The sequence below is a fragment of the Myotis nattereri genome, assembly GCF_964212035.1.
Source record: "Myotis nattereri genome assembly, chromosome: 2".
Taxonomy (NCBI): domain Eukaryota; kingdom Metazoa; phylum Chordata; class Mammalia; order Chiroptera; family Vespertilionidae; genus Myotis; species Myotis nattereri.
This window is the reverse complement of record NC_138076.1, coordinates 37,602,432-37,625,619: the sequence shown is the minus strand read 5'-3', so window position 1 is coordinate 37,625,619 and position 23,188 is coordinate 37,602,432. Positions and strand designations below refer to the sequence as shown.

The 23,188-nt window shown below is 34.9% G+C and overlaps 1 protein-coding gene across 2 annotated transcripts in view; it reads left to right on the top strand.

The window, feature by feature from the left end:
* The window catches only part of TPP2 (tripeptidyl peptidase 2), a gene marked incomplete at its 5' end in the record, with an annotated part of 81,328 nt that extends 58,475 nt beyond the window's left edge, over positions 1-22,853 (top strand). Inside the window, 11 exons of one of the 2 annotated variants that reach the window (XM_081082490.1) lie at positions 339-435; positions 1,216-1,353; positions 2,600-2,844; positions 3,098-3,176; positions 4,968-5,006; positions 10,524-10,675; positions 15,277-15,373; positions 16,327-16,457; positions 17,696-17,903; positions 20,259-20,378; positions 22,624-22,853. In XM_081082490.1, coding sequence (XP_080938616.1) covers positions 339-435; positions 1,216-1,353; positions 2,600-2,844; positions 3,098-3,176; positions 4,968-5,006; positions 10,524-10,675; positions 15,277-15,373; positions 16,327-16,457; positions 17,696-17,903; positions 20,259-20,378; positions 22,624-22,713 — 1,396 coding nt within the window. In that variant the 3' untranslated portion in view covers positions 22,714-22,853. The remainder of the gene's footprint in view (positions 1-338; positions 436-1,215; positions 1,354-2,599; positions 2,845-3,097; positions 3,177-4,967; positions 5,007-10,523; positions 10,676-15,276; positions 15,374-16,326; positions 16,458-17,695; positions 17,904-20,258; positions 20,379-22,623) is intronic. The other variant, XM_081082491.1, reaches the window with a different exon arrangement.
* Positions 22,854-23,188: the final 335 nt, after the last annotated feature.

Genomic DNA, 23,188 nt, shown 5'->3' with positions numbered 1-23,188 from the left:
CCACCTGCAGTCAAAACCTGTTCTTCAACACTGTTAGTGATTGCCATTCTAGCATCTAACATTGGGATCTGATTATACTAAGGACTATTAGTTGTCATTTGAAAATGTTTTTATTGTGAAAAGATTATCTTTATAATGTTGCAAAACTTATAATATGTATTGCTATGGCTCAGTCAATAAAGAATTAGGTAAGTTATTGATTAAAATACTATAAAGTTTACTGAAAAGGGTAGTATTTAGGAATGTGTATTTGTAATATGTTATTGATTTTGTTGATTATAGTTTTGTCTCATTAAATGAATTCTTGAATCAAATAATTATTCATTGTCTAATTACAGCCCACTGAGTGCAAAAACAAAACCTTTAGGATCAAGAGATGTTTTGCCAAATAATCGTCAACTTTATGAAATGATCCTTACCTATAACTTTCATCAAGTAAGTATCTTTATAATAGAGTAGACTTTTACAGTGCACTTTTGTGTTTTGTTAATGAATCAGAATTTAAAACAGGAGGATGATAAATTTAGTCTATGTAAATATGAAATAGAATCAAGTAATTAACAGTGCTTAATTTGGAATTATTCTTAGGGAAATTATGATTTGTAATAAACAAGTACCATTCAAGTCTGAAGTCACAAATTCTAGTTTGTGGGGACCTGGCCTTTGAGCCTTAGTTTTTGTAATCACTGAATCTATTCAGTGGTACCTGGACAGTATTACCTGTCCAGTGGTTAGGTGTCTCATCAATGCCAGATGCCTTCAGAGTATGGTAGTAGGTGGCCTGTTTGCTTTCTGTGAAGCAGGCTTTGGAGCAGTGAGACATTAGAATAATTCCTAGGTTGAATGAGTGGTAAGGGTATTTGAGGCCTGTACAAATGTTGGATAAAAGAGTTTATGTAGGATCCATAGATTTCAGTAAAACTCTTATTGAAACATAATATTTGAATTGGGAGATGGATTTCAGTGAATATAAAATTTCAGTTTTATAAAGAAATTATATGTTAATTTATTAATACAAATGGCTAGGTTTGTATTTTTAAAAGAGAAGTACCTGTTATTAGTGCCAAAATACCGGATGTTCTACATTTAAAAAATTGGCTATCACAAGAAAAAAATTTAATACTTTTGTTGTAAAAGTCTCATCAGTAACAGTATTACAGATCTTCATTAGAAATCATGTGAACCATGTCAAGTAATAATTCTTTATTTTTATAGCCCAAAAGTGGGGAAGTAACTCCAAGCTGCCCACTACTTTGTGAATTATTATATGAATCAGAATTTGACAGCCAACTGTGGATCATCTTTGACCAGAATAAAAGACAGATGGGTTCAGGCGATGCCTATCCACATCAGGTATGAAATTTGCAGTGGTTTTAAAATTAACAAATTCCTGATTTCTTGTTATGGTAATATTTGTGTTGTGTATTTTTGAAGCTCAGTTGTCTGTTGTAGAACAGAATGGGACTATCTTTTAGCTGTGTAGTTTAGCTGATTAAGTTTGGGGGTAGAGGAAGGCAAGGATGACATAGGCACTACTGGCCAGCATAGTTTTTTTTTGTGTGTGTTTTTTTTTTCTGCTTTCTACCAACTGCTTCCACCCATCTGAAGGTTAAAGGCAAATCTTCTGATATACTAGTAAGTGAGCACCTGGAAATGATCTTAGATTTTAGCTGGATAAAGAGCACTATAGCAGTCCTAGAACTTTCAAATTTATCTTTTCATTAGACAACTGTGTATTGAGCACTTTCTGTATGCCAAGCACTCTGCTTGCACTATTGTATTGAAGAAAAAAACCTTTTAAGCATAAATTATAGAAATTTTATCCCTGATTGAAATATTTCTACAAGGAAATAAGGTAAATCCTCTAACATTTATAATTTTATACTAAATAATGACAGTAACTTATGCAGGTGGGTTTTTTTGTTTGTCATTCAAGGAATGATTTCCTTTTGTTCTCAAAGCAAGCCCCAGTCATATCTCTCCCAGTACAGACTGGATTGTTGCAGAGCCATTACTTTGGTTGCTTTTAAAATCTCATCAGAATACAGGTTAACTAGGTGGAGCATAGTAAATTTTATTCCTTAATCTCTGATTGCTGCGTCTATCAGCAATAAAGGGATGGGGCATTTTGGTTATAATAGAAAGATTACCAGTCATGTGTATACACATGTGTGTGTATGTGTCTTAGGTATTATATGGCATCTCAATTTTGCTAATTTTGCGTGTTTTATAAATTCTTGAGTAACCATGAACTAGAAAATAATAGCTTTTGTCAGCCTGGAATAGACTGATATAGCTGAGACTATGGGAGTAACCTGTAGTTGGAAGAATGAGGGCTTGGGAGTCAGACCTGCCGTCAGCTCCCTTGTCCTTTACTCTATATGTGACCTTGGACATTTCACTCATGTCCCTGGTCCTGCTTGCTCACGTGCAAGATTGAGATTTTTTGCGTATGTAAAGGTGTATGTAGTAACTTGTGCTGTACCTCATCTGCTGTTAAGCACTCTAAGTTGTAACTGTTCCTATTTATCCTCTTTCTATAATTTCTGTTTACTTGGCTAAACTTTACTTTTTCTAAATGTTGTTTTTCTTTTTTTAGTATTCGATGAAATTGGAGAAAGGAGATTATACAATTCGTCTACAGATTCGTCATGAGCAGATCAGTGATTTGGAACGTCTTAAAGATCTTCCATTTATTGTTTCTCATAGGTTGTCTAATACCTTGAGCTTAGATATTCATGAAAATCATAGCCTTGCACTTCTAGGAAAGAAGAAATCGAGTAATTTGACACTACCACCCAAATATAACCAGCCATTCTTTGTTACTTCCTTGCCTGATGACAAGTAAGTGAGGTCGTTGCTTATACTTAATGCCCACCTTGCACACTATATTCTATTAATGTTAGTTCATTACCTTAGTAAAGTAGTATGTTGTGATTTACCATTTTATACTAAGGTTATTTGTCCCTTTGATTTTTGAAATCTTAGCTATGGAAATTATTTCAGAATGTAATGATTTTGTCCCCTTTTCCCCCACTCCTAATTATCTTTGTGAAATGTTCTCTTTTTCTCTCTCTCTTTTGAATCTTCTTATTAGAATACCTAAAGGGGCAGGACCTGGATGCTACCTTGCAGGATCCTTAACATTGTCAAAGACTGAACTTGGAAAGAAAGCGGTAAGTACTAGTTTTGTTTTGTTTTTTACACTGAAATTACCTATTCTAAAATTTCCCTTTCTTTAAAGATGGGGATTAATTCCACATTTCAGAATGGGTAAAAGAGAAGATCTCCCTGGCCAGAATATGTATAGTTTCCACGCCCCCCCCCCCCTCGGCACCCCCCCCCCCCCAAGTTACTAGTAGAGATCAATTAATATTCTGTTGTATTTTAAAATATTTAGTATTCTTGTTCCCAAGTATAAGTTACTCTGGCCCTGAATCTGTCCTACCTTGCATGGCTAATATACTTGAATTTTCCATTAAGTCAAACTTACATCTGATTTAAACTTTGCTTAAATGAACAGGTGGCTTCTAAAAACTAGTCAGAACAATTATTGCTAATTAACGATATTTTTCACACTGTACAGACCTTTCTCTTGTTCAAATTTTATATGATTATGTTGATAATTATAAGGTGTTTCTTTTGGCATTGCCTTTTATTTTAGAGTTATAAAATTATGGGATTTTTTTGTTAAAAACGTTTTTCTGGTTGTTAGAGAAATATTATAGTTCAATAAGTAACTCTTAGCTTTTCTATCTTTTCATTACACATTTATTATGAGAAAAGTTTATATAGCTCTGTCACCTTTTGTGATATCATTTTAGCTCAGTGCTAGTAAAAGTTGTCATTCTTAAAGTTTTGTATTTCTCTTTAGCGTTAATTAGTTCTTACAAGCTAAGCCTACTATCTAATGCTGGAATCTAGAAATGCTGTTATCAAATGAATAGATCTCATACATATTAACAAGCACACTTATTTCTTGTCACTATTGAGCCAAAGGTCATTTATTTGCTGTCATATAGGCATAACTTGGGAATTTTGTGCTTAGAAAAAGTTGTTTTCCCTGACATTTCTTGAGTCTCATTTCAGTTTATACTGTGTATTTATATATTCTTTAGTATGATTTGAAGTGAATGAGTTGCTAATTGTACTGGAATTCATGGATGCACTGATTTAAGAACTAGTAGTCTTTTCTTGTAGACATCATTTCCTGGGTAGCGTGGCCACTTCCTCCATGGGGCTTCAACAGTGAGGCTTCAGTGATGATGTTCGCACCCAGATAACTCTTCTGAAGTGTCCACTTCCTTGTGATGAGTATGACAGAAGAGCATTGTTATTAAATGTATGCTTTTTAGCAATTCAGAGATAGTTACTACTTCCTGGCTGCAGTTGTGAAATTATAAACATCTGGGATTAACTGTAGTTATTACTTATCAGGGTAGATTTTCTTGAGAGAGAGCAAAAAACTAACACTATAAGTTAATTATATTTCCTAGCACATTATTTATTAGTTACTCTTCCCTCAGTAGTTTTGCATTTTTTATGATTTTTGGTAGTTGTGAAGGTTCATTTTACTTCTCTTTGACTTGAATGATGCTTTTTCTATGAGAGCATGGGTGTATGTGATTGTTGTGATGTCCTTAAAAATCAGACTCTGTAGACTATCAGCTAAATTTAATATTTCCAAAAGTGTTTTGATAACTAATGGGTTTTGCTCTACTGAATTTTTGAAATAAGTTGAAAAACATTCACCCTTAAGAATATCACTTCAGTGCATTTTTATTTTTAAAAAATCAAAGTGGCAATGTTGCTTTATTTAAAAGCATGCCATCTTGATCACAGACAAGACCCTTCTAAGTATGTGACACATACAGGTGGAAAGTAAACTGGGAGAATATTATACAGAGGTGGTGTCTCCATCCTGTGTAGATGCATGTTTTCTTACAGAATGTTGTTCTAACTCCCAGGGGCAGTCTGCAGCAAAACGACAAAGAAAATTTAAAAAGGTACTGATTGTCAGTTCTTTAAAAAGATGTCTTAAAGCCTTATTTGCATATTAGTTAAACTTTTTTTCTGTCACTATTATAAATCCTTTAAAAACAATCTCTCCCTTAATCTTTCTTTAAGTTCTGCAGTATAGTGCCTTTAGCTTATCCGTGTTGACATACTGCTTTCCTAAAGTCACTTTTCTATCATAAATTGCTAGAGGACCCCTGTTTTATATGTATATAGCAAAAAATAATGCTATTTATGTCTTACTACAGATAAATAATAGTATTTTAAATTTTGCATATCTAAAATCTTATGTAGAGAGAAATGAAACTTTGTGGCTATATAGGCCAAACAATTATTTTTAAAGTCTAAAAAACATTCTTAAATTGGATGATTTGATTAAAAATATTAAGATTTTTCAAGTGAAGTTGATTCCTTGCTCTTGCATCTTCTTAGTTCTTAAAGGGCAGAGACAAACAGAGCAATGGACAAAGCAGGAACAGAAATAAGGACTGTTGACCCAAAATTAAAACTTATACTAAGAGCATAAGCAGATTTTCAGGCCATAACTAGTAAGTAATCTGATCAACTTTTCTGCAACTTACTTGACAATCTCTGATTGACTACTAGGGCCAAAGTTAACTCAAAAAAGAAAAATTCTACTTCAGGTGTACTTTAGAGAAAGGGAAACATATTCAATGAGCTCGCTGGTGAAAACCTGCTGACATCTTTTAGCATTTAGTGATTTTTCCCATTCAAGCTGGAAGCATTGCAGTGGGAGAATTAGTACTTTAAGGTATGAACAAAAGACACCTTTTATTTCTTAATTCAGAGTGATATGAAATGGGCTCACCATTTTATAACAGGTTAAATTCCTTTACAAAAAAGACCTCTGAAATGTCCGTATTATTATGTAACAATAAATACTTTGTTCAAACAGAGTACACTACTGGTAATCACCTTTCCAGGTTTAAAGAAAAAAAAAGTGCAGTACTTCTTAACTGAGATTCTTGATTCATTTGTAAGCTATATTATTCATTTAATGAAACATCACTAGCATTAAAATAAAAACAGAATAAAGTAGGAAATGTCAGTTCATCAGACTGATGAAACTAATTTCATGTTATCTATAGATTGTTTATCTTTGGGTCAGTGTGAAAATAGCTTGCCAGCCACTGTTTTAGAGAATGAGGAAATGGTATTCTAGGAGCCCATTAAAAATAGAAGATACATATCACAAAGGCAAAGATTTTTTCTTCTTCTACCTGTTGTATATTTTGGTTGAGTTTTGGGGGAGTTTTGGTGGTATTTTGTTTGGATTAGGATATGAATAGAAAACTATCAAATGAATAGAAAGTTTATTATTATTATTACTTGATGGTTAGTAAAGCTTTATATAAAGAACTTAACAGCTAGAGTTACCTCTTCCCATTTCTCTCTTCAGTGCAAGTATACAGGAAGCTCTGATTTTAAAAATAATTAGTATTATAGTTTTATAGTCACAATACCAAAATATATTATTAACTTATTGCCTGAGAAAAATACCAACTAGGTTTTTCTGTGGACTTTTTCTTTGGGTTTCAGTGACTTTTGACTTAAAATGTGTTACACTTTTTTAAGCTCATTGTAATATGAAAGAATATAGTTACTTTTAACAGATCATAAATAGCATTGAAATATACTAATCTTTAAAATAGCTAATTAGTTTGTGTGAAGGTATTACAATTTTGAAGTTAGTTAATAATTTAAGAACTAAGGAAATTGGTTTTTTACTCCAAATTTTAATGATGGTATGTTTTATCGACCAAAAAATAGTTAGTTACTGATTATATGGGTATGTTTTACTTTCTCAATAATACTGTTCAGTTCAAACACTGTTGAAATACTTTGTGAGCAGAATAGTAAATAAACCCAAAAACTTACTGTTAAGTTTCCACAGTAGAGCACTTTAGCATTTCTGCTCTGAAGATTCTTTTTGACTATGTTTTAAAATCATAATACTTCTCAAGGTTTACTGGTACAGAATCATTTTTATTAAATTGACCCCATGCTAGGTCCTTAGAAGCAAGTTGTGAAAATACTGTCAAAAAGAACAGATGACCGTGATAAAGCAAATGAAAAATAACCTCATTTTTCTTTTGATTAAGAATTAAAACTACCATGTTCATAATTCTTAGTAATAAACATTCTTGTCCTGATATACTTTATAGGATTATATATTAACATTTATAATTTATAATTGGATATATTTAAAAATATAAAAGGCTGATTACAAAATCTTGATCTTCTCCCCTCTCTTCCCCCTAAATCACTCATCATAAACTTTCCCTGTCTCTTTTGTGCTTTTAGTGATAGTGTATGGTTGTTGTGATAAAGGGTTTCTTCCTATTTGTAGATCTTTGTTAAGTTTATTGTTAATCATAAATTAACTTTAATGGATTGCTCATTTTAAATTGAGTTCTATTTTCTTCCTTCTGTACTAAAACAAATACCTTTCCTCTGAGCTTCAGAGGAGGAATTGGCTCGCAACAGAGGCTGCCCCTCTGGAAGTTTATGTCTCCCTAATCAGGCGAAGAGGAAGGAAAATGAAGGGAGCTCACGTTAGGTTAGAGTGACTGTGGACTGCCTCTGCAGAAGCATGACCTCAGAGAGAATAGGAGAGGAATGGTTGGAAGCCATCTATAACTTCAATCCTTAGGTTTGTTGTCTTTGTTATACAGATGACACTGACATCTGTTTGGGTAAGAACTTGGTGCTAAATCATCAACTCAACTTTTTCAGACACTTTAACTTGGCCTTGCCCAGGGCAGTGCCCACCAAGGAAAATAAACCTCAAGAAGGAGAAAAGGGGGGGGGGGGGCGGTGCAGGGTCCAGAAGGAGGCAGCCCCAACAAAATACCTGCTTTGTTTTCCCTACCTCACACTTCACATGCAGGCTCGGGGGGGCGGGGGGGGGGAGGGAGAAAGAGAGATGGATGGATGGTTATTTTCCATCATTGGTTTTCTGGCCTTAAAATTAGTCATATTGAAATAGTAATTATTTTATGGTGGAATACTATTAGAACAACTATAATAATAGTTCCTTATAATTATATCCCAAAATAAAGCTTAATTGTGAAACATTTAAAATGGCCACATTTATGTAGTATTTACAGCTAAAAATCCTATTTGGGGGAAGGTGGGGGCTTGCAATACTATTTTTTTAACTCTATCTAAAGCTTTTTCTGGTGACTGTGATTACAGCAGTAAAAGTCTGTTTGGTAATATAACTTTTTTTCATTTTACAAGTTTTAAAAATTAAAACATATAAGAGTTTATTTTAATTTAGTGTTATTTTTAATGTGAACCTGAAGATAGAATTTGAGAAATTCACTTAATAAATAATGGGGATAATGAAAATAAGTAAATAATGATTCAATTAAGGACACCTAGTTATTGTGCTAAAAACCGAACTAGTAAATACAAGAAAAAATTTCCCAGATAATGCAATACTTTTCATAAGTAGAGACTTATGTGCTTTAATAAAATAGATGGAAATACATGTAATTGGATATAATTACCCCATTTCTCTGCTCTCTACAAAGAAGACCTTTTCAAAAGACCTATCATACTTCTTACTTGATTTCTCTTTATCTTTCTTGGTCAGCCTTTACTGTCCACTGAAACTGGACTTGTCATGGTCATCAGTAGCCACTGGCACCAGGCTTTCCAGTTATTTCATTCTCCTATCTTACATTACCTCTCAGCTATAGTCTTCAGTTGACCTCTCCCTCTTTCTTCACACTGGCTATTCTCAGGGCTGCCATACCTCAGATTATCTCTGTGTCCTGTCTCTGTTTTTCTTTCTTTTATAGCCTGTTTTTTTCATTCAAGGCAGTGTTGTGGTGCCTAGGTTTGCTTACTAACTTGCTTTTCCTTTTTTCTACTTTTGCCCTCTATTGTCCAAAACAAAAACTTTTAATTTATACAGGATTCAGTTATTAAGCAAAAATCTTTAATCATTTCATCACCTTGCATAAAACTCATCTGGTAGACTTCCTCTTGCACTTAGAATAAAGTCTGGATGTTCCTTTTTTTCTCCCACATTTTATCAGCCCTATTTAATATGGTCACTGCCCATTTGCTCAGTACATATAGCTGTGCTCCCCAGATACCAAGCTCTGGTTTTTGCACATGCTCATCTTCTACCTTCAAACACTTTCCCTCTCCTCATTTATTTGAGGTTCTTTTTTTAGGTCATTTAGGTTCAGTTAGATTGGATGACACCTCTTTGTAGTGGCCTTCCATAACCACTTTGTCTACAGTGGTTCCCCCACCTTACCTAGCAGTCTTATTTTCTTCATATCATGTGAAAATCTGATATGTATTTACTTATATGTTTGTTGTCTGTCTTCTCCCACTAGAATATATGCTTCCCGAGGGCAAGAAAGTGCCTTGTCTGCTTTGTTCTTCAACACTCAGAGCATTCACTGGCACCTTAAAGGGCTCCATAAGTCCTGTTAACTGAATGAAGAAATAAATTTTTCTTTAAATTTACTTACAGAAAAAGGAGGATCTTTTTTGTTGTTGTTCTAACTTATTTTCTCCCCTTCTCAGATAGAATATGTGCAAGACTCACTATACTTTTGTAATTAGTCTATCAAGTAAAACTAAGAATACCAAATACATTCATGTAGAGAAAAATTTATTCTTACCTCCCTTATTTAAAGGAGATAGCAGAAGCGTTGGTACTTTAAAGTTGGGGAGAAAATTACTTTGATCGCAGATTGGAATTTTTTATCTATTACATGATACATTAGAGCAAGCGTGTCAAACCCAAAGGCTAACACAGGCCAGATAAACAAGGAAAATTTATATGGGCTGCAAGAAAATAAAACTTCAATTTTCATAGAAACATAGGTTTATTTTGATAGAGACATGCTGAATACAAAGGGCTGAAATAAATGAGTAATCTTTAACACAAAATAATAGAACATTTTAATAAAAATTAGTATTTTTTTCTTGAACATTAACTTACCAGACACTGAATAACTGCACAAATTAATAAGCATAATGCAAATAAACCCATTTTTCTTGTTCTCCGAAAGCGAAATATTTCCTGTTGCGCACACTAAACAATTCAGTCCAAGACTAATGATGTGGCAGTCGGCTTCTAAAATATTTGCTGCTGATATTAGTGGAGAGAAAGGGTGCGCCTGCGCATAAGGCTCTTAAGGGAAATGAATGCAACACAATTATAGTAATCAATCATTAGCGAACATTGTAGTTCGTTATTAGTAATTATGTGTAACAGGATATTATAAAAATTAAGTTACAAAATTTTTATTAAAATGTTTCTTACATACTGTTTTATTGGCTGGGCCGTAAAAATATCCACTGTGGGCTGCATGCGGCCCATGGGCCGCAAGTTTGACATGCTGGCATTAGAGTCTGGAATACAGTGTGGTACAACTCCATGATATGTAATATTTAGCTATTAAAATATGTAAAATTGCGCATGTTAATTTAAAACTCTCTCTCCACACTCATAGGATGTAATCCCTGTTCATTACTATCTAATATCTCCACCAACAAAGACTAAGAATGGCAGCAAAGATAAAGAAAAAGATTTAGAAAAAGAGAAAGATTTCAAAGAAGAGTTTACTGAAGCATTACGAGATCTTAAAATTCAATGGATGACAAAGTAAGTTTTTTAATGTATTTTAATCCTCAAAGAGTTTACTTTTATTTTCTCCTTTACAACAATATTATGTGTATATGCTATATTCAAAAAATGTTAGCAGTAGATAGTAGGATTACAGGTACTTTTAAATTTTCTTATATTTATTATAGAATTCTCTTTTGTGATAAGAATCTTTTAAATTTTTATGTTAGTTTCTTATTCTGATTTACTCTTAGAAGAGAATTTTATTGGAAGGTATAAAAAGAAAATAAAAGCATGGAACAGACAGATCTAACAGGAAGTGGGGAGGGGACAGGAAGAGGTTAACCAAAGAATTTATATGTATATATGCATAACCCAAGGGTATAGACAATAGTGCAATGAAGGCCTGGGGGGGGGGGGGGGGCGAGAGCCAGGTGGAGGGGTGAAGGGAGGGATGGGAGACATCTATAGTACTCCCAACAGTAAAAAAGAAAAATCACTTTGCCCATTCTCCAAAGATCATCAATGTGCTAGTGTTATTTACCTCTGTATTTACATGTAGCAGTGTAAATGATATTGATGTATCCTAGTTTTCTAATTACTGTATTATATGACTATTTCCTATGTCATTTAATAGTCCTTTAAAATGCCATTTTTATTTTTTTAAATTTTTTCTGGTTTAAGTAAAAATAAAAGTTTATCCATTTCTCCCACTCCCACCCTCTGCCTCTGGCAAACACCAACTGTCCTCTATATTTATGTGCTTAATTTTATTTTCTTTGGATAAATACAAAGAAGTGGAGTTGCTGGATCATATGGTAGTTCTATTTTCAATTTTTGAGAAACCTCCATACTGTTTACTGTAGTGCACAAGGATTCCCTTTTCTCCACATTCTTGCCAACAATGTTTTTTCTAGTCCTTTTGATAATAGCCATTCTAGCAGATATGAAGTGATATCTCATTGTGATTTTGACTGGGGCATTTCCCTGGTAATGAAGATGCTGAGCATCTTCTCATGTACCTATTGGCCAACTATATGTCTTCTTTGGAAAAATGTCTATTCAGATTTTTTACATTAAATTCTTTGGGATAACATTGGTTGATAGGATTATATAGGTTTCAAGTGTGTGCATTTCTATAATATATGATCTGCATATTATATTGTGTGCCCCACTCAAAGTCATATCATTTTCCATCACCATATACTTGGCCCCTTTAGCCTTTACCATTCCTCCACCCCATTCCCTCTGATAACCATGATACTGTTGTTTCTGTCTGTGAATTTCAGTTTTATATTCCACATATGAGTGAAATCATATGGTTCTTAGTTTTTTCTGACTGACTTATTTCGCTTAGTACAATATTCTCAAGGTCCATTCATGTTGTCACAAATGGCAGTATTTCAACTGTTCTAATAGCTGAGTAGTATTCCATTGTATATATGTACTACATCTTTATCCAACCCTCTTTTGAGGGCACTTTGTCTCCGTGTCTTATCCACTGTGAGTAATGCTACAACGAACATAGGAGTTCATATATCTTTGCAAATAAATGTTTTCAAAATTTTCCAGTAGATACCCAGAGAGGCATTTCTGGGTCATATGATAATTCTATTCTTAATTTTTTGAGGAAATCACCGTACTGTTTTCCTTAGTGATTGCACCAGTTTACATTCCCACCACCAGTGAATGAGGGTTCCTTTTTCTCCACAGCCTCTCCAACACCTGTTGTTATTCCATCTTGTAGATGATAGCTATTCTAAGATGAATAAGGTGGTATCTCATTGTAGTTTTGATTTGCTTTTCCCTAAAAGCTAATGAAGTTGAACATCTTTTCAAATGTTGGTTGGTCATTTGTATGTTTCCTCAGGAGAGGTGTCACTACAGGGCCTCTGTCCATTTTATAATTGGATTGTTTGTTTGGTGTTGTGTAAGTTTTTTATATATTTTGGATATTAAGCCCATGTTGGAGATGTCTTCCATTCAGTTGATTGCCTTTTTGCATTGTTGTCTTTTTTTTTTTTTTTTTTTTTTTTGCTGTGCAGAAACTTTTTAGTTTGATATAGCCCCATTTATTTATTTTCGCATTTCCTTGCCTTTGGGTTCAAATTCATAAAATGTTCTTTAAGACCAAGGTCCATAAGTAGTACTTATTTTTTCTTCTATGTAATTTGCTAGAGGCCCAGTACATGAAATTCATGCACGGGTAGGGTCCCCAGGCCTGGCCAGTGATCAGGGCTGATCAGGTTCCCCACCTCCCCACCTCCTCCTTCCCTCGCTCCCTCAGTGCTCCGTTGCCACTGCTGGTCATCCACCATGTTCTGCACCACCCCCTGGTACACGTCATAGCAAGCGATCAAACTCCCGAGGGTACAATTTGTATATTAGCCTTTTATTATATAGGATTGTTTCAGATCTTATATTTAGATCTTTGATCAACTAATATATCTTAATAAAAGCCTAATATGCTAAGTGTTTGGTCGTCTGTTCAACCAATCGAAGGGTAATATGCTAATGATATGCTAAGGCCACTCAAACACTCTCTATGACATGCACTGACCACCAGGGGGCAGATGCTCCGACCAGTAGGTTAGCTTGCTGCTGGGGTCCAGCCGATTGGGACTGAGCGAGATGGGCTGGACATGCTCTGGAACCCTCCCACGGTCACTCCCTGGCCCCGATCGTGCATTTTTTTAGTAGCTATTAAATTTGAGCTTTTTAGCCGAAACCAGTTTGGCTCAGTGGATAGAGCATCGGCCTGCGGACTGAAGGGTCCCAGGTTCGATTCCGGTCAAGGGCATGTACCTGGGTTGCGGGCACGTCCCCAGTGGGAGATGTGCAGGAGGCAGCTGATCGATGTTCCTCTCTCATCGATGTTTCTAACTCTCTATCTCTCTCCCTTCCTCTCTGTAAAAAATCAATAAAATATAATTTTAAAAAAAAATTTGAGCTTTTTAAATGTTATTCATTCGTTGTATAACTTCTGTCAGTTGAACCATATTCTTTGCCTATTTTTCTATTGGCACATCAGATTTTTCTTTTAACATAGATATATTAATGCTCTATTGTACTTGTCACAGAATTTTTCCCCAGCTTATCATTTGACTTTTAGCTTACATTTTACATAAGAATGTATTCTATGTAGTAAAATTGATTGCTTTTTCCATTTGTGATATGCAGTACAGTGGTGCCTTGACTTACGAGTGTCCTAACGAGTTTTTTGAGATACCAACTGTCTCTCAGCCGATTTTTTGCATTGAGTTGACAGAGTGATTTGAGTTAACGAGCTCCTTAACGAGCTCCTTAATGAGCTCGGTCTCAGAACGAATTAAACTTGTAAGTCAAGGCCCCACTGTATTTCTTTTACTACTGATTTTCTGTTGGAGTCCTCATAGCTGATTATGTGTGTATCCCTGCAGTCATGGGGTCTTACAGAGAACAGACATCAGATTATGAAAATGATTCCCATTATAATGTCAGTCCATATTCAAAAGTATCTTTCCATTTAAAACTAGGTTGTATCTGTCAGAAATCAAAGTCTTTAGGTTAGCCTCTGGCTGATTGTAGGATGTTATAAACAGTTGAAAATGTGATGTAAATCACTCAGAAGTGAGATTGACTTCTGGCATGATAGTGATGCAGACATTTTATGCCAGGCTGGTTCTCCTCAGCTCTAGGTCACAGGAATTTTCTGGGAGGAGCAGGATTTTGGAATTTCTCATATAGCCCAGCTGCCTATTGTTGAGGCTAATTTTCAGGCAAATGTGGTCAGAAGTACGGGCTCTTTTTTTCTGCTCAGCTGCTACTTTTCTGCCTTGGGTTTGAGGCTCCAGTCACCTCACCCCAGCTCAGGATGCAGTGGTTCCATTTCAGGCAAGTCAAACCGAGAAGACTACAGGCTACTGCTTCCCACTCCATGTAATCAGGAAGAACTGGCCTAGTTTTATTCATTTTCCCCATCTGGGAACATGGAATGTCTCTTTATTCAATCAAGACTTTAGATTTTTCAGAAAGAGTTACATTTTTCTTTTGATCCCGGACATTTCTAAATCTTTATTTTTTCTTGCTATTTGTGAATGTTTTTCCCCCTCCCTTTTTTTAAAAAAAAAATAAAACGTTGTTGTCATTTGTCATTAATATTTTTTAAAAATATAGTTTTATTGATTTCAGAGAGGAAGGGAGAGGGAGAGAGAGACAGAAACATCAACAATGAGAGAGAATCATTGACCAGCTGCCTACCACATGCCCCTAACTGGGGACCGAGCCCACAACCCAGGCATGCGCCCTGATGGGAATAGAACTGCAACCCCCTGGTTCACAGGTCGATGCTCAACCATTGAGCCACACTGGTCGGGCTTTTTCCTCTATTTGGGAAAGCTGTCGATGCTTATTTTTATCTTCCATCCTATTGAACTCTTAATTGAAATGATTTTCATTTTTTTATTTCATTGATTTTTTTAGGTAAGCATATTTATACCACCTGCAAATAATGATAATCCTTGTCATTAGGTATACTTATATTTCAAATTGAAGCCTTATATTATTGACTGGAACTTTAAAACAATGTTAAAAAATAGGAAATATGGAAATTTTCTTTCTAAAATAAATGAAATAATGATTTTTCTTTCTTTTGTATATAGGCTGGATTCTAGTGATATTTATAATGAATTGAAAGAAACATACCCTAATTATCTTCCTCTATATGTTGCACGACTTCATCAGTTGGATGCTGAAAAGGTTGAGCCTGTTCATTTTTAATATGAGTATCTTATTTTGTTTGTAATATTAAATAAGGTTTGTGTTTTGAATTAAAAGACAAACTTATATTTGTCTTTTATTCTTGCTAAAAATGTGTTTCCTCAAGTTGACTGTTCCATTAAGCTGTTTTCATTTAAGCTAAGTAAAGAACCTGACCATTACTATAAGTTTAGGATTCTTGCTCTTTGATCACTGGGAGTAGTAATAGTAGTTAAGATACTCTAAGGATTGCTTTTCTGGCGTTAACTTACAGGGCAAGGAACAGAAGGCAGTGGTCCTAGCCTGTGCACATTCTATCATCTTCAGCAAAAGAAGCACCCCTTACTTTGCATTAAGTTTGTTTACAGTTCTTGCTTTTAAGAAATAGCTATAATTTCATACTTTATTAACATGGCCAGCTCTCATTAGTAATCATGGTAGTAGGAATAAGCTAGCCATAATCATTTAAAAATTATCAAGGGTTTAGAGTGAACTAGAAAGTGTTGAAAGGAGACCTAAAAGACTTGAACAGAGGAAGCAGATTGCTAAGAACACCATGAATAATCGTAGACTTGTTTCATCAGCTAGTGCTTTTTTTACTTCTGTTTTTATGTGGCAGGTGGCATGGGACTGAGATAAATAGCCAATCTCTAAAATATTTTCTTAAGATACCCAGAAAAGGAGTTGCCTTTGTAGAAAACACTTTACATTTTTATGAAATTTATCTTTTGCTTACTCTCACCACTTAAGGCCAATGGGGAGTGTAAATTAGGTATTTTCTTGTCTAAGCTCAGCTTTTGAAGAGATGCTGACAGTTACAAAGATCTTGGTAGGCAAGTGGACTATATAGTCCCCTCACACTGGAGTTGAGACAACAGACATGAAAATGCTTCAATATACTCATTGATAACATGCTTTCTTTTCCCTTCCTTTTACCTTTTTTTCCTCTCCAGGAACGAATGAAAAGACTTAATGAAATTGTTGAAGCTGCAGATGCTGTTATTTCTCATATAGATCAAACGGCCCTAGCAATTTATATTGCTATGAAGACTGACCCCAGGCCTGATGCAGCTACTATAAAAAAGTACCTAACCAGTAAATAATCTTTCTTGCATCTCATTTCTTAGTTACCTTTTTAAAAATAGGGATTGATATTATTGAGAATATTTTTCCTTCTTGGTATTTGTTATATCCTTATAACTAATTTAGAGTTGTCAAGATTTAGATACTCCCTCCTTAGATACTTTGTAATAATTTTCTTTAATCATTTTAAGATGAAGCAGAAGAAAAGCAGTTTGCTTTCTTTACCATTAGATGCAGTCCTGGTAGAGATTTGTTACATCAGAAGAAGATAAAGATACCTGCCCTGGAGCAAGGCAGTTTACCTTAGTGATTAAGAGTAGGGATTCCAGCCGAAGCCGGTTTGGCTCAGTGGATAGAGCATCGGCTTGTGGACTGGGGGGTCCCGGGTTCGATTCCGGTCAGGGGCATGTGCCCGGGCATGTGCCCAGTGGGAGATGTGCAGGAGGCAGCTGATCGACGTTTCTCTCTCATCGATGTTTCTAACTCTCTATCTCACTCCCTTCCTCTCTGTAAAAAATCAATAAAATATATTAAAAAAAAAAAAAAAGAGTAGAGATTCCAGAAAAAGACTAAGTAGCTTAGAATGCTGGATCTGCCACTTCCTAATTGTAGGACCTTGAACAAATGCTTAATCTCTTTGTGCTTCAGTTTTTCCCTTTGCAAAATGGAGGTAATTAATATTATCTTACTTATAGAATGGTTTTGAGTATAAAATGGTAAAAGAGTTCCTGGCACAGAGTAAGCATTTTATTTGTTTTCTTTTTTTTTTAAATATATTTTATTGATTTTTTACAGAGAGGAAGGGAGAGAGATAGTTAGAAACATCGATGAGAGAGAAACATCAATCAGCTGCCTCCCGCACATCTCCCACTGGGGATATGCCTGCAACCCAGGCACATGCCCTTGACCGGAATCGAACCTGGGACCTTTCAGTCCGCAGGCCAACGCTCCATCCACTGAGTCAAACTGGTTTCGGCTTTATTTGTTTTCTGATGGCATTCTTTTTCAACCAAGTCCATCTGTTCTAACCCATTTAACCTGTGTAAAAATAGTGGCTCATTGGATGTTTATTAGAAGTTTTATTTGATGTACAATACAAATGTATATACATAGCTACTTAATAACATCTCTGCATTGTAAATATTAAGCAAAAAAAAATGCATGGGTTTGATTCAGATAAGGCTGTACTTTTAAAGAAATTTTACTTATCTGTGAAATGTATTTTGATTTGGTGTGCAGTGACATGGACAAACAAAAATCCACCCTCGTAGATGCCCTGTGTAGAAAAGGATGTGCCCTGGCTGACCATCTTCTTCAAGCACAGGATCAAGATGGAGCTGTTTCAAGTGATGCAGAAGGAAGAGAAGAAGAAGGAGAAAGTACTTTGGATTCTCTGACGGAAACTTTTTGGGAAACTACAAAATGGACTGATCTTTTTGACAATAAGGTAACCTTTCTGCTTCTTTTTTGTGCAGTTTTTGGTTACATCACAGATTTATCTTGTGCCCCATTGCCTAGTGTTTACTATTTCCCAGTTACTGGCCAGAAGAAGAAGAAGAGAATAAATGTAGTGAATGTAAGCTTGGCTCTGAAGAAGACGTGTTTAGCACTACCTATTTGTCATATCTGTTTTAAAACAATTTTTACCGTTATTTTATCTGTCTGCAAAGTGGCTATTCAACGATAATTTGAAAACAGTTTGAGAATGTATGTAGTATTCGTTTGATTAATCTAGCTAGTTATGTATGAAGCTAAAATTAAAAATATCTTCTAGAAAGTGTCTTCATGGTGTCCCAAAAATGTATACACACACTTTGTATAATTATAAAGGCAGTATTTAGTTAAAATACATTTCATTTTCAAAGTTGAGCTATCAGCTGTTATGTATACATTTTTTGGGACACCCTGTATTTATGTGCTAATTTGTCAGGGATTGGGGAGTGGGATGGTATCCTGGTTAATTTAGATATTTTTCTCAAAACTCTTAAACTTCTAAATAATTATCATCTTGATTTATAGCTGATCAAATTTTTGACCAGTTTAGTAAAAATAACATTGACAAATGTTTGGGTTTTGGTTATAAAAATGTGTTTAAGTCCTTTTAGCTCTCTACTATAACTCTTATAGTAGACATATAACTACAATTTTTTGTCAACCTTTTTTTCCCCTGGAGATAAAATAATAAAATGAAATCAGTGGAATTCTCCTTGCTTAGCACAAAAATTGTTTTGTTTTAGTAGACAGATGTTTATTTTCAAAATGAACTATGGTAATTCATAGTTGGAAAGACCGTTGGAAGTAGGTGGAAACTTCTTCCTGTATGCTTCAGGTTTCCCCCCACTGCACAGTAGTGCATATGTAGGAGGAACTCAGTTATATTCAGAAAACTGCACCAGAGGTTAAGAATTTGGATTTGAGCCCGGCCAGTGTAGCTCAGTGGTTGAGCGTCAACCTATGAACCAAGAGGTTGCGGTTTGATTCCTGGTCAGGGCACATGCCCAGGTTGCAGGCTCCATCCCCAGTGGGGGCATGCAAAAGGCAGCCAATCAGTGATTCTCTCTCATCATTGATGTCTCTATCTCTCTTTCCCTCTCCTTTCCTCTCTAAAATCAATAAAAATATATTTAAAAAAAAAAAAGAATTTGGATCTGAAATCAGACCCCTGGAGTTTGAATCCTGCTTCTTCTACTTTTATCGGTGTGATCTTATTCTGATGTCTCAGTTTCTTATCTTTTGAGTGAGGATAGTGAATGACACTACCTACCATAGGTTTTTATGAATGAGTATTAAGTACACAGGAGGACCTGTCACATATCTACTTTATGCCAAACACTGAAAAAAGATTTCTGCTGGAAAAAGACAAATAAGATATGGGTCCAACAGAAAGTTGATGAACATCATAATAAAATTGTTATAAATAATTATATTTCTTCTATAATACTACTATATTAGGGGCCGTACATTATATTACCTGCCTATTTACATTCAGAGTTAAACAATTATTTTACATTTTACTTGGCTCTAGAATACAAATAAATGTGACAGGATTTCTTTATTTGAGAATGTTCTTACATTCTAAAAGTAGAGACCAAAAAAGTAAATAAATGGTTACAAGTATATTTGACAGATATGATAGTTAGAGGTACAAAAATTGTATAAAAGTATGTAGTGGAAAGTTTATATAATTAATACATTTTTTTTATCTTTTATAATTTTGATCGTTTATAATAACTATACTTTTGTACTTCTGTCATAATTTGCATTTTTGCAATCATTTAGGTTAGCCCTGCTTTCTTTTTCATGAAGAGGTATTTTGGTATGGATTTCAACAGCTAGTGAATTTATTATAAAAAATTTCTTCCTTAAGATAAATTACCTGTTCTGTGGGATACCCTCCTTTTTTGAAGACATTGTTCTTTTATTTTTATTATTATTTTTTAAAATATATTTTTATTGATTTCAAAGAGGAAGGGAAAGGGAGAGATAGAAACAGCAATGATGAGAATCACTAATTGGCTGCCTCCTGCATGCCCCCACTGGGGATCGAGCCCACAACCCAGACATGTGTCCTTGACGGATTTGAACCTGGGACCCAGTTCACAGGCTGGCGCTCTATCCACTGAGCCAAACCAGCCAGGGCGACATTGTTCTTTTAAAAAATTTTTTTTTGAAATTTACATGATATAGAACATGTTCATTTTAAAAGCTATACTTCTGTAAAAGCCTTAATTTTTCATTAAAGCTATATGCCTTAAGATACTAAATATTTCATAGATAAGCTTTATCTAATTTTACATTACAGGTTTTGACATTTGCATACAAGCATGCATTAGTAAATAAAATGTATGGGAGAGGCCTTAAATTTGCAACTAAACTTGTGGAAGAAAAACCAACAAAAGAAAACTGGAAAAATTGTATTCAAGTAAGTGATATTTCAGTTGTCACCATAAGGGTCACTTCAATACTGCATAGTGACAAGATACCTAAAAAGCCTCATGGTAGTGATATAACAGTACTGACTTTATCATGAATAATATTTAATCAGTGTAATTTGAACAATAAAATAAAAACATAAAGAGGCAGTCAAAAGCCATTTAGATTTTTTACTCCTGTCCAGAAAACTTGTATTTTGCTTCAGGTGTTTTTAATATACACACAATGCATTATGAATTTTGTACAGGTAGAAGACAAAGTTTTCCTTTATGAAGGAAATAATTTCTTTAAATACATATTGGCTTAATTCTAAAATGGTTGAATTTTTAGAGTTTTATATTTGATTTTCTTCATTTGAGATAGGCCATTATGTTATTATTATTATTTTTATTAATCCACACTCAATGATATTTTTCCTATTGATTTTTAGAGAGAGTAGAAGGGTGGGGGGAGCCAGAGAAAGAAAGGAAGGAACAGAGAAACATCGAGATGAGAGAGACACATTGATTGGTTGCCTCTTGCTCGTGCTCGAATGGGCTGGGGATTGAACCTATAACCCTTTGGTGGGCCAGTGCTCTAATCACTGAAAAACACAGGCCAGGGCTTATTACATTTTTGTATCCTCACCTGAGTATATGTTTTTACTGATTTGAGAGAGAGAGCAAGGGTAGGGGAGAGAAAAAAACAGCAATGTGAGAGAGCAATATTGATCGGTGCCTCTTGTATATCCTTGACCACAGTCAAACCCACAATCTGGGTGTGTCCTGACTGGGATTCCAACCCATGACCTTTCAGTGTATGGGATAACACACCAACCAACAACCACACCAGCCAGGGCAGCCATGATGTTATTTTATCACATATTGTACTATATTGAGTGAAATTCTGTGGTTGTCCTTTTTGCAGAAGTTAATTGTCAAGTATAAAAACTTACTGAATTCCACAGATATTACTTATTATTCACCTTGTCTTTGTGATGCATAATTGGTTTATGCCTAAAGGGAGGTTGGGGAATGTTGGTTATGCGGTCAAGGGTCTGCTCTTTATATTTAAGGTATTCTTTGGGTGTAAAACTAACCAGTAGGTTCCTATGGAAATTTTTTATTAAACTATATGTTATCTTTACTCTTAGACCCTTTTTTGCATACCTTTACCAGTTAAAATTGTATGACATTTTAAATTCCTTCAGATCTCTGAATAGGTTAAGAGAACTCTTTCTGGAATTAATTGTTAATAAGTCCAGTCTCATCATGTAGGCTGTACTCTGCAAACTTGTACATTTGTGAAGCCAGTGATCCACCCAGACATTGATTTCAGGGGTGTTTTGTAACTTGTCTCCCCTCCACTCTGCTTCCCTATCTGTTTTTCAACTAGCAACCAGAAACATTGGCTTTGACACCTACTGGTGAATCTCCATTACATTTACAATAAAATCCAAACTCCTCACTGTAGCCTATAAGGCCTCATGTAATCTGTCTCCTGCCTTCCTTTCTAGCCATATCTCAGATCACACTTCCCCTGTTCACTCTGCTTCTGCCACACTAGCCTCCTTTCTGCTTGGGTAAAATCCTTGGCTATACCCTGTCCACAGGGGACCGAACTATTCGAGCTGTGCAGAAAGCTTTTCCTCAGATTGACACAGTACATTCAGGCTTGAACTTAAATGTTACCTCCTAAGAGATCTCTTTCTTGACCATGTAACTTCCCAGTCACTCTGTATTATATAGTTTTATTTTTACTGTATACCTGATTTTATATGTATATATATTTACTTATTTATTCATGTATTAACTTGCTGTTTTATTATTTGGTTTTCCTGAATTGAACATAAGTTTCTAAAAATGGGAAGTCAGTTTGTTCAGTGTTGTTTTCCCAATGCCTAATTTGACTTCTAGTGGGCACTCAGAAATGAATGAAAGGAAACTAGATTGGTAGGAAGGGAGCAAATAAGTTAATTGGTAAGGAAAGCAAAGGTTAGTAGGAAAGAGGGAAAGAAGGGAGGTTGGTTCGGATGATAATAATTACTAGGGTAGGTTAGCTGGTAGGAAAGTTTATAATTGGTAGTAAGGAACTTTGGTTCATAGAAAGGACGGTGGGTGGGTTGATGCTAGGTTGGATGGAAGGAGAGTTCTACATACTGCCACATTATTACTAAATTTTTAATGCAGAATTTGCCTTAAACATTAAACTTGAAAATCTGTTCTTTAATAATAAATCACTGTGTTTTGTTATAGCTGATGAAGTTACTTGGATGGACCCATTGTGCATCTTTTACTGAAAACTGGCTCCCCATCATGTATCCTCCTGATTATTGTGTATTCTAAACTGAGAACCAAGACTTTAAATTTTAAAAAAGAAAATTTTATAGTGGATGGACATAAAAACAAATTTGTGGCATTTTTAGTCTAATGCATGTTTTCATCTGCTGTCAGATATTATTAAAATGATGTGTATTTATCAGAGACTTTGCTGGCGTGTGGCTTAATACATGTAAATCTAGACCTCTGACATCATGGTGTGTTCTTACTGCCTCACATTGCTGGCAATGGGCTGTGCCCTGACTGCCAGCACCAAGGACTTTCATTTGGGTTGCAGCTACTACATGCATGATAAGTTTTGAAGAGTAACTTTTAACTGCAAACCTGTAAAATTCTATTTTTTATTTTATAAAAGAACAGGGTTTTAACATGTTGGACTTTAATTTTTCTCAATTGTATGAAGGCCTTAAAAAAGCTACATTAAGCGTAGCTAAAATTATTTATTGGACTAAAAAGTAACAGAATTTTACTTTCAGATATT